The 12,691-nt window shown below is 40.2% G+C and overlaps 1 protein-coding gene across 3 annotated transcripts in view; it reads right to left on the reverse strand.

The window, feature by feature from the left end:
• The window catches only part of kcnn2 (potassium calcium-activated channel subfamily N member 2), a gene marked incomplete at its 5' end in the record, with an annotated part of 29,494 nt that extends 17,310 nt beyond the window's left edge, over positions 1-12,184 (reverse strand). The window contains 2 exons of one of the 3 annotated variants that reach the window (XM_084047926.1): positions 10,820-10,915; positions 11,399-12,184. In XM_084047926.1, the coding sequence (XP_083904052.1) occupies positions 10,820-10,915; positions 11,399-12,184 (882 nt within the window). Of the gene's footprint in view, positions 1-10,819; positions 10,936-11,394 lie in introns of all 3 variants that reach the window. The other 2 variants (XM_084047925.1, XM_084047927.1) reach the window with 2 other exon arrangements.
• Between the last annotated feature and the right edge of the window lie 507 nt (positions 12,185-12,691).

Below are 12,691 nucleotides of genomic sequence, written 5' to 3' on the forward strand. Positions count from 1 at the left end.
CAAACTGATCCAGCATAAACTATCGATCAAAAGTGGAAAGAGTATGCCTTCAGAGACCATATCTTGACTGAAACTATTTTGTAACGCTTTGTAATTACATAAGCAACTTGTAGCGATATCTGCCAGAAAGACAGCTACAGTATGCAAAATTAGTGTGGACCCCAATGGAAACAAGCCAATAGCTTTCTTGGGTTTTTTAAATTCCTATTAACTGACCTTGTATTGAACTGTACCGGTACTTTCATCTGCAAACTTCTAATAAAGTATTCAATCAATTGATCAATCAAGTCTGGTGCATCTTGGCTCTGCAAAGCATGTGATTTGCATTTTCAATGTCTAAGAGTGAATAAGGTTCAAATACAGCATGCAGTAGTAGACAAATGTGTTACTATATTGAGTCAAAAGCACAAGTTTTAATATTTCAGATATGTCTCTGAGCAAAAAAAAGGCAATAAATAAACCAAGAAGTCAGACATTTTGACTTGACATCCTGCCAACAAGTCTCCTATTTAGTTTAACTCTGAATTTCTCATTAGAGTGTGGGGAAAAAAAGTCCAATTGCTTGAAGTGTAATGGGATGAGTGACCCAGATTGTATATTTGGAGGTGATGCATTACACAAAATCTTGAATGACGGAAATGGAATTACAGTATATCTCCTGCGGCCATAGAAAGCTTTTATTCAACATGCTGTGGATCAAAGCCATGAGGAAATTACATACAGTATGTACACCCACTGAAAATTATGTTAGATCCACCCGCACATCACAGACACATGAGTGTTCGGCATGCTAAAGCCTCATGATTTCACACGCACCTTGATACTATAGCACCGCCATATCAACCAACCATCAACATTCTTTCAAAACAGTAGATCTACAAGCTCACAACGCGTCGTTTCACAACGTGTAGTGAGCTTACAGATCAGCTATTTTCAAGTAGCTGAAATATGAATCAGGCTGTGGTTAACACAAAGACCTTTGATTATTCACGCAAATGCTAATTCATAGCCCATTTTCAAGCCAAACAAGAACCACCAAAAACTGGTGGCTGGCTGCTCAGAGCAAACTGGCAGCTCAAAGCAAACAAATCGTGCATGACGAAAACAAGACAAGTGGACATGCAAGCAATGCAGCATTTTCTACAAATAAACCATATTCCTGCAAAAACAACACAGCTCCTGAAAAGCACCATAAAGCCACAATAAATGTGTCTATGAAGACTTTAAAAAAAAAAAACTGAAATCGTTTAAAGGTTTCATAAGTAGTTGCTCTTTTCACACACGTTCACTAGTGCTTAATTATATGTGCCAAAAATAGACGCGAGCACTGTGAGCCTGCAGGTGAGCTTGCTATTTTCGGCGCGTGACACGGCCGCACGACAAAGTATAAATCAGGCCTCACGCTCCTCGAAGACACTGACATCTGTCAGAGATGTGTGTAACTCTAACCAGGGCCCTTCTTGTTAAGCTTTCCAAGGGAGTGTAATTTAGACATGGAAACACAAGCTGCTCCTGCACTGTGACAAACGCTCTCTAACTCCCCAGAACGACGCTGTGAAAACAGCAAAAACACATGTATTGTTTGCACACACAGTGAAAGGCTTTCATTTTGTATTGGACTAGCCCTATCCTGGCACAAAGGCATTTACAAAAGTTTGTTGCCTCAAAACAATGTAATTAAACATTTAAACCTGGGTTGCGAAAGAAAAGCCTACTTGGTGGGTAAAAGCAATTATGTTAATGGCTGACCTGAAATACAATACTGAAGGGCTCTTTACCGCTAAGCATCAAATATTCCATGCCAGTGGCAGAACCAATACTTATAATGGGGGGCGGCATACACTGGGAATAATAATTAGAAATGTGTATGTTGTGTGGTGGATTGTGATGTCTGATGACTAGAGACTCAAGCCTCAAAAAGAAAGGGTCCACCGAGGCTGATATATAATATCACAGCATGGAGTTAATGAACTAGTGCATTTCTATAGCAGGTAGCTTAAGTACTGTAGGCATTTTGACAACAAAATATTCAAACATGCAAAAATGTACCCATGCACGCACCGATGGATGGATGGACGGAAAGACAGACAGACAGACAGACAGACAGACAGACAGACAGACAGACAAACAGACAGACAGACAGACAGTGGGACGGATGCATGCACGCATGCACGCACGCACGCACGCACGCACGCACATGCATCAAGTTCCTCTATGAGAGACTAGCTGATACACTTGACGTCCCACAAACCAAGCACTAGCATGGCACAATAGATGTCTGAACATACAGAGCATTGGGTGACCAATTCAAGGCCAACTACTACATAGTAAAACACAAATGGACCCTTACAGGTCCATTTGGTTCCATTCATACACTCTTCGGAGTTGAATTAACACGGAGGATTTTAATGTGTACTAACTGTTAGCTCTCAGAGAGCTGGCTTGTCATCTCATTGTTAAGCCTAATTTATGCTCTGTTGCACGACGGTGTTGCACGTAGAAAAGACTTACAAGCTCACAACGCTTTACATTTCAGGAAATTAAATAAAGAGCCTGTGTTCCAATGTATCCAATATAGTACTACTAGTACTTTTCATTGGTTCAATATTTGTAAAAGCCAAAGAAACTCTTATCCACTTTCAACCTGGCATCCCTATTTTGGGAATGCATTATAGGAGAACATTTTGTTCTAAAACACATGTTCTAAAATAGTGAAAATAGCAGATATACAAAATCACGGCTATTTTTGCTACATTCGTGCAACACAGTCATTCGACAGAGTGTAAAAGAGGGCATTCATTTATGAAAAAAAAACATAAAAAGATTAAATATGGAGCTACAAGGTTTTTGGCCGACAGTGACAAAGTAGGCTACTACTTAATCACTGAGAGCACTCTGTGCTGCAAAGTTGTATACCTTACATGTCGGGGGTCACAGTGTCACCGTGCTGACATTATTCCCCAGATGAAACAATTGACTAGAGTATCTAACAGCATCCTTTATACTGTACAGACTGAAGAAGTTCACCTATGATGCTTGCTGGTTTGGTTACTGTTTTCAGTCTGCTCAATACAACTAATGGAGTCCAGCTCAATATTTAATCTGCGTAATGTGGGGACGTGGAGATCAATCTCATTAGTGAATTAGGTTGAGAGGTTCAGCTCAAGTAGAAATTAATGCAATGGTTTATTTATTATATCAAAGTGAACCACTAAGAGGCCACTTTGCTCTGTAAATGTTGGAAAAGGTTTTGTTTGCCTTTGCATCTGAAATGAAGTTTGACATTTTGGGGAATTTTCATTTTTTCTTCAGCACCAGATTAACACATAATATAAACTCTTCAGTCCCAATTCAAACGACGGGCACATCTTCCTTATTCACACAATGGTTCTTCAAATGTCATAAACCCCTCTACATATTCGAGTCACGTGCACGAGGTAGCAAACCCTATCAATTAATGATCATTGGGATTCTCAACCTGTTCGGGGGCTGAGTATCTCTGCCCTTGAAAGCATGTTTGTTGAGTGAAAACATTGAGGTCAGCAGCCAGTGGTGGGTTATCCGACTCCTGTCTAGCATCTCAGGTGGAGGACAGATTCACTGTGAGAAATGCAGAGCATCTCCTGCAGTTACACCGTATCTTTGACAATTACACAGTCAAATCCTCAGTGTTCATTTAACACTGAGAGAGTGCAACCAAATGGACCCGCATTTGGTTGCATGCATGTGTACACTCTCAGAGTTACAAATGGATAAATGAACACTGAGGATTCTACTGTGTGTACACAGCACACCACCCAGGGGCAGGTTGGTGACAGTGGGCAAAGGTGACTATAACCAGGTGCCTTTACACAGCTAGCTCATGCATGCGTTTCTATCAAACAATTCAACTGATGTATCTTGTTGTCTTGTTGGGTGGTAAAAATCTGATGCTCTTTGAATGAGAAGGACATCAATAGCCTACAAGCATTTATCACAAAACAGACAGAACATTTCTCAAAGAATGTTGCTAGTTCTGAAAACTCAGCAAAACTGTCATCGCACGGCGAGAAGAAGAAATAGCAATGGCCTTTATGCAAATGCCCACCGGCAAAGTAATTCTGATATCAGAAGCAAGGTTATTATAGTTAACTAAAATTAGAATAGTATTGTGTGTTTACAAAACTAATGTCAATATTTCATACATAAGCCTAATAATTTCAAACATTAAAAAGAGTGAAAATAGCAGATCTATAAGCTCTTTTCAAAATAAATTCTGAACTTTTTGAATCTCACAGCTGACAAATAATTTTACAATAAAAAACAAAAACTAACACTAAAACTAATTTATTAAAAAAACGAAAATAAAACTAAGCTTTTTCAAAAATAAAAAACAAACTAAACTAAAAAAAAACCTTTGAAAACTAAACTGAAATTAAAAATTAAGTCAAAACTAAATAAAAATAAAAAACAAGTGAAAAATGAGAAAAATGTGAAAAAGAAAGCTTTGTAAATGTCTTGACTGTCTGCATGGGGATATGATGAACACAACCCGTCTTAGGGAGGGCAGTAACATGCTTAAAGCATTTCTCTGAACTATATATCAGTACAGAACAAATCAAAGTCAGACTCTGCTATTCTTTATCTCTGCTCAATCTGCACACTAAATGGTGCTAAGTACCACTAGAAGTAGTTCTTTGGCTCATAATCACAAGCTAAACTCTTTTGGAGCTATATAGCACCCATCTTAAAGATGCTATATAGTTGTCAAATGATGCTATAGATCCATTAGATGAATGGTGCATTTATGGTAAATGGTGCATTTCTAAAGTGCCTTCATCCAAAGCGCTTTACAGTGTGCATTACATTCACCCATTCACACACACACCCATGGGCATGCACGCACCCAGGCACGCACCCAAGCACGCACACACGCAAGCACGCACGCACACGCAAGCACACACACACACACACACACACACACACACACACACACACACACACACACACACACACACACACACACACACACACACACACACACACACACACACACACACACACACACACACACAAGGAAACCATGCAAGGCACCAGCCTGCTCATTGGGAGTTAGGGGTTAGGTATGTTGCTGAAGGACACTTCGACACCAACACGGGGGAGCGAACCAGGAACCTTCCAATTCCCTATTGGCAACTCTACCTCCTGAGCCACTGCTTTTCTTCTTTTTAATAACAGCCATTTTTTGTTTTTTAGATGTGACTAAACTATGGTGAAGAATCAGAGGACCTCTAAAGTAGTCCAGGGACACTCAGCGTTCTTTGAGGGTTCCAAATGGAGAAATTGAAATTAAAAAGCTTGAGAATCACTGGGGGCTTAACTGGTTAATTGTATGGCAGCGGGGATATATAGCACCTCAACCAGCCAAAAGAACTGCTGAAGAACCGCAATTTTTGGTGGGTGTAATGCTGCCTGACAACACTGCGTAAAGGCACCCTCCTTCTGACGGATCTCCCACTGTGAACAACAGATGTCTGAAATATAACTATGGTATCAGTATCATAGAGTATGGAGTATTGTACTTTGCACAATAGAAATTCTTTGAAGCTTGCTGAGTTACAGCAGGGCCGGTGTGCAGAAGAACATTACCAACAGATAATAATCTGGGAATCTAGAGAGAGAATGTAGCGCAATCTGGACAAATCTTTTGATAAATGGTATATCCAATAGTCTTGACACGCTAGGTCACCTACAGTATCACTGCCATTTTAATGAATTTATATCCCTATAGTAATCATATCACAGCTGGTGCCCAGGAACTGTACACAGTCTTATATGTGACTTTAAAATGAAACTTTGGGAGAGAAAATTGCACGTTGCAGTCCACACTGTCAAAATACCCTACAAATGAGAGGGGGCAATCTTCACTGTATAATAATTTGACAAGTAAATCAATTTTAAGGGGTTGTGAGGGAGAAATGTGGTGACATATTTCATCATTGAGCTACTGTACACATCTACATTTGACAGGCATCTGTGCGTACATATGGATGTGCATGCATAATCTATTTCACTGCAGATGCAAACTTGCCCTTACACACAAAACTGTACAGTGCACTTTGGATGATATTCTCTGACAGTATCATAACTAATATATTGTCAACCAATGTGATAATATAACTTTAATAGGCTCATAAACCGGGGGTATTATGCATGAAATAAGTCCCTATAGAGTCACTAAATAGGGAACTTGAGTGTCAGATTTTCATCCACAAGGTGAAAACAGCTTTATAGCACCACTCCTTCTGAATAAGACAGTGTGATCAGTTGCATAGCCATAGCTAATATTAATTAGGTAAGGGATTGGTCTTTACTAGTTCACAAGAAAATATAATGCACATCCATTTTTGGTGCAGGGCAAAATGAGTTACATCATCAAAGGGAAAAAGTCTGCACAACAGCTTTTCTGCTCCACAATTACTGTGCAAAACCATAAATTTGGTCTTTGTCCAGGATGGGTTTTTACCTTAAATAACTGAGCTAGAATGCTCAAGAAGCTTAGCGTGATATCGGACTGAATTGTCAGCAGTCCACTCAGTGGAGTGGGTGGGTTCTATGGCCTGGAGGGACCCAGGCAATAAGTACAGTAGCTTTCATGTGCATGCGTCAAATTTGGTCAAAGTCACTTCTAGGGTAAGAAACCATTATCAGTTATGGGAGGTTCAATGCTAATTTAACCACTTAAAGTCTTAAACCATCAATAGTAAACCTAACCTGAGTTGGCTCTATACTTGGTCTGCTCTTTTTTACCCTAAATCGAAATGTAGGTGCCACAAGCTCACAATGTGACGCGTTGGTGAACATTCCCCCCAGAATAGGGACGCTAGGGTTCAAGTTGTTAATAAAGATCAATATGTCTGAGTCTGAAGTCAATAACTTGACCAAATCAACCAACCAGAAAACATTAGATGTAACAAAAGTAATAAAAGATGTATATCTGCTATACTTTTGATAATTTTGTGTGATGCTGTAGTATGACACAGTCTACTGTGTCATACTACAGCATCACAACTAATTTATGAAAAAAAATACAAAAAGTTAACATATGGAGATAAGAGGTTTCTGCCCGACAGCAACGATATTCACATTCACAGGTACAGTATTTTGGGCCTCTGTGTGTGTGTGTGTGTGTGTGTGTGTGTGTGTGTGTGTGTGTGTGTGTGTGTGTGTGTGTGTGTGTGTGCACGTATGTGCGTGCGTGCGTGCGTGCGTGCGTGCGTGCGTGCGTGCGTGCGTGCGTGCGTGCGTGCGTGCGTGCGTGCGTGCGTGCGTGCGTGCGTGCGTGCGTGCGTGCGTGCGTGCGTGCGTGCGTGTGTGTGTGTGTGTGTGAGAGAGAGGGGGGGGGTATATGTGCATCCACGTGGACTCATCACATTTGTAACTATTCATGAGAGTACAGGGCAGTCTTCAAGAACACGGTCAATTACAATCTAGCAGGGGCAGCTGAAAGCACCCTTAAGTAGCAAATGAAATGAAAGGAATGCAGTGGTGAGGAGAGAGAGGAGAGGAGAGGAATGTGAAGGAGAGGAATGTGATGGATGAAAAGAAAGGAAAGGAAAGGAAAGGAAAGGAAAGGAAAGGAAAGGAAAGGAAAGGAAAGGAAAGGAAAGGAAAGGAAAGGGGGTTTGACTGAATTCCTGATTCATAAAGTTTGGCAGGACACTTGTTCCAAAGGGAGGGGAAGGGCAATTTAATGCTTTGTGGGTTAAAAGTAGGATGTTGAAATCAATATGTATATTTAGAGAGGGGGCAATAGAGAGCGACTATGCCATGGGTATTATGATCATATTTTCTCATTCACATGAATATTCAGAGTATTATTGTTGTTTCCAGATCCGTGGGGAAATTATTATTATTTCACAATATTAAAATGCCAAGTTAGCATCTGCAGAGGAGTGAAGAGCAAAACTGAATTTATGGATAAGGAGAAAAGTGAAAGGTAAGGTAAAGTGAAAATAATTGTGGACCATAAATTGATCCCTGTGCAGAGGTAAAAATTCGAAAGATCAAATTGATCAGTGAATTACCTAAAAGAAGAACTGGCAAGACAATCGGTACTGTTGAAATCAAATAGATGTTCTAAATGCTCAGTAAGTCATCAGCTGCAATGGAGGGTGCACTAAACGAAGGCAAATAAGAATTGATATAGTCTTGGTTGACAGATAATCGCTGATCGTTTGACCTAAGAAACTAACTCAGTGACTATGACAGTTTTCTATTACAGTAGGTGAGAGAAAGAAAAGGATGAATATTGGTTTGTAAACTTTCAAATCTTCAGGGTTGAGTTTGGGCTTCTTGTATAGTGTTTCAAAGTCTGATAAGTTTTCTCTGGCTTTCTCTCTCTTTCTCCAAGTGGAATTAAAATGTGTTAAACTTTTGTCTGACCAATTCAGAGTGCAATGTTGTATCACTATCACCACATGAATAAAGAATAGAAGATCTGAAACATGTACTTTTCATTGATATTACTGAAGAGTTCCAAATCAGCAAATACTGAGAACTAAATCAGGTGACACTATGTTATTTGTATCATACTGTAACTGCACAGAGATGGAAACTATTTGTATTGTTGTTTGTCTAATTCCAACCAGCTACAACAGGTCTGCATACTGTAGATCAACTTCCCAACTGGAGGCCTCTAGTTCCAGGCCTCCAGTTTTTGAAGGCTTTATTAGCTCATGTTAAATCTTGACCAATCAGAGTCAATTACAATCTAGACATTTTTTTAATATTTTGAATTGATGCTACAGTATGTTGGTCCATGACCTATATAGCTTCCCTATGGGGCTAACATTCAGTGATAATAGACGATCTACAAGATCACAACACGTATAGCATTGGGACACATTGTGAGCTTGTAGATCGGCTATTTCGGCTATTTTAAGATATTTAGTATAGAGTAGGGTGACCATACGTCCTCTTTTACCCAGACATGTCCTCTTTTGGGGGGCTGTCCGGCCTGTCCGGGGGGGACAGGCTTGAAGTGTCCTCTTTTTGGGAATTCAGAATATGGTCACACTAGTATAGAGTGAAAACAGGAGGCAGCCTAGTATCGAGCCCTGGGGAATACGGTCAACTAGGGTTTTAAGTAGTTAAGCTATTGATTGATATTGAAAAGATTGATTTAATGGATACACTTCAACTAGCGCACAGGAACTGAATGCACAGCAAATATGTGCATCAATCTCTTATTCAAGAACTAACACTGTACAGGAAATGATATGTTTTGAAAAATGGATGGACCATTGAAATATGAATGGATGCACTCCCCTAAGACATTACAATAATCAATAATGTATTATATCATATCTCTGTTGAACTGTCAAGGTAATTGCGTAGTAGCACTATCTGTGAACACAGTGCTGTTTATAATTTGCATAGAATTCAAATATAGGCTCTAGAGGATGACAGATGACAAGATGGATATGCACTCAGCCTATGCTACACATTCTATCATATAATCAGCTATGCAGGACCATTGGCTAAGGGAATGAAAATACTTTTGTTATCGATCAAAATGACCCTTGTGCCTTTCTAGCATCTCGTAACCACATGAACCCTAGCGTCCACAACTACGTTAACTAAGATTTAAGGTTTTGCTTTAAAGTTGTATGCCATCTGAATGGGTAACAGCTATTTCAATGACGGATACACCTTTGAGTCTAATACTGTAAGTCAAATGTAACAGTAATGCTAATGAATATCACTGCTCACAGTGCAAAAGATAAGGATCTCTTGATATATCTCAACATTATATTTTCAGTGCTTTACAACAGAGGCCAAGTCTACACAACAAACTTTCCCAATACTTTACAATCAATTGAATAAAAGGAATATAACAGTCTCTGTCTGGCAGCTGGCTCAGTTGATGTAATATACTTTACAACACTTGAATTACTTTTTCAATTCAAAGTAAGAAAGTTCATTACAAAGATCAACCATAACTTTATTCAAGGTGCAGAAACTAGATTATTTGGGGGAACTGTATTTCTGTTGAATTTCATTCAGAATATTGCTATAAAACGCATTTTTACATCATTCTGTTGTCCTTGTGAAAAGTGACACAATTAATTAAATGGTTCTCTTACAGACACATAAATACTGAACTGCAGGAAGAAATCAGATAAAGTAATGCAACAATTCTCTGATGCAAGGTCATATTAACATTGAGTTTTGTGCTGGAATAGTTAAAAGAAGCAGACAGCCTGTACATCAATCCTGTTAAACGCTGTAGAAAATTCAGAAAACATTCTTGACCAAATGCATAAAGTTTTAAGAAAAGTAAACTATTCAAAAATGAATGGGGAAATATTTGTGTGGTTCAAGAGATAACTCGAACAACACAACCTCATAAAGTGTCACTATAAAACAATGGAGAAACATATTGCATAGATTATGGGATGCCAATACTGTGGCCGTTTCAATGTTAGGCATATTCATGATAAACTTGTCATATCACATACAGAATTAATATGATTTTAAAATAATTAACTTAATTAAGTCAATTAGAGTAAGGTCAGTAATACAATAGAAGAACACAACAGGTCTAACCAACAAGTATTCCTGAAAACAGCCGTTTCCTCTCATCTATACCACTTAAACTCATGATCATGATTACATACAGAGAGTATATAAATCTGCAGGTCTGGTTAAATGTAGCCTACAGTATCATAACATAAATAGATTATTACTGTTATACAGTATGTATAACTTAAGGCAGACAGACTTCAAACCTTTATCAGTATCAGCATTAAGAAAAATAAATAAAATGACCCATTACCTGTATCTCTCTTGCGTGATATATGATGATCAACCCAAGCAGAATGATTGTAGAGAGGCTTATCAGGCATTTGAGAGCTAAAGAATACAGGGACTCCTGGGAAAAGAAGAAGCACACTATAGCCATATACAAGACACACAGATAATAAAACAAATCCACATGCGTCAGGCAATTAAAAAAATGTTTATATGATGACTGAATGTGAACATCTGTTATATTTCTATTTCGACGGATTCTGCAATTTGACACATTTCTGAAGGGGCCTGTTGTCGGGCCTTCTTCACGTGTTAGGACGATTTCACTACATGGGACACTTAACTCCGTCAGTCCGACTTCCATGACAGCATGCTTCCTTCCAAAGCATTCTCACACCGAGAATATGTTGCATGCCTCAGACTTAATCTTTAATCAAGCTTACGTATAGTTATTAGAGGGTAGGCCTAATGTAAATGGCAAATTTGCACTATTAACAACAAACACTTTTACAAGAAGTTGTGGCTAATTGCTCTTGTCACATGTTTAATTCTCATTAATTCTGACCTAGATGGAACTGGGACAGCTCTAGATTGAGTTACGCACCTTTCCATAGGCTCCCCAGGAGAGTTCGGTCTCTATAACCATAACAACGATCCCAAACATTCCAAAGATCAAAGCATAGTCGCTAAGCCTCTTCCTCTTCTCAAACAAGGCCCTTCTATGTCCGAGTTTTTCTCCAATGTTCTGGTTCTTCTTCTTTTCTTTCTTGCCACTGCTACTGTGGCCGCCGTGGCCGCCCCCCCCTCCGTCTCCCGATGAGTACGGCATCAGTGTGGTGGAATTGTTCTCAGGCTTAGATACTAAGGTGTCCGACGCGTCTGCGGCTGAGGCGGGCTGTAAGGGCTGGGACTCAGAATCAAACTCGTGTACGTTTCTGCGGGACGAGCTCAAGTTGCTCAGCGGCCGCATCACGCCGCCGTTGTATCTGCAGCTGCTCATGGCTATTTCATTGTAGGAGTTGCTCTCCTTGATGCTGCTGCCCAGGCTGCCCCGCGGCTGCCGATTGCTGTTGGGATGCTGATGTTGTTGTCTGGTTGAACTACCATGGCTGGAAGGCGTGAACTCATAGACGCTGTACTGGCAGCCTTGCCTGGAAGACGTGACGGACGGGGTCCTCAAAGTTCCGACGGTGGTCGGCGACGTCCCGCGGAAGACGAGGCTTTTTCGAGCATCGCAGGCGGAGTTGTTGCAGGTGCAGCACTGGTCGTGTTGCTGCTGCTTGGCGAAGCGTTCCTCCGGTCCGCAGTAGTGTTGCTGGTACTTACAGTGCTGCTGGAACTGCTGCTCTTGTTGGAAGAAATCGTTCTGCAACTGCAATGGGGTTTCCATGTCAGTGCTGCCGTTCACAGCAGCAGCAGGGCACCACGAAGCACCCACCGAAGGGCGTTATGGTGGTTACGGGAGGATAGACACGGTGCATGAATAGACCCATTTCGGCTCCGGTAGGAATGGTAAGCGATACCTCCGGATTGGGCAAAGCGGGGTCCAAAACAACTGGCTTGACGTCACGGCGAGCAGGTTGCAACCACAGAATGTGACGCCAAACCCTCCTTTAAAAAATACATGAAACCAAATCACTGCTTATGGCCTACATCTGTGTACAATTATAGGCCAAGCATGCACATTCTGACACAAATGCAAACTTATATCACCCCACATTCCCAACAGAAATGATAATCAACAATTTCCCATTATAACACAATCATAAATTGAATGTGGAAGCAAGTTATACAATTTAATAAAGCTTCTTTAAAACTACTTTAAAATTTTCATTTGATAAAACCTGCGGCATTCCTACAATTTAGTTTGTTTTTACCCTGCTATAGGGCATATGAG

Source organism: Gymnoscopelus microlampas (assembly GCF_963454915.1).
Source record: "Gymnoscopelus microlampas genome assembly, chromosome: 21".
Taxonomy (NCBI): Eukaryota; Metazoa; Chordata; class Actinopteri; order Myctophiformes; family Myctophidae; genus Gymnoscopelus; species Gymnoscopelus microlampas.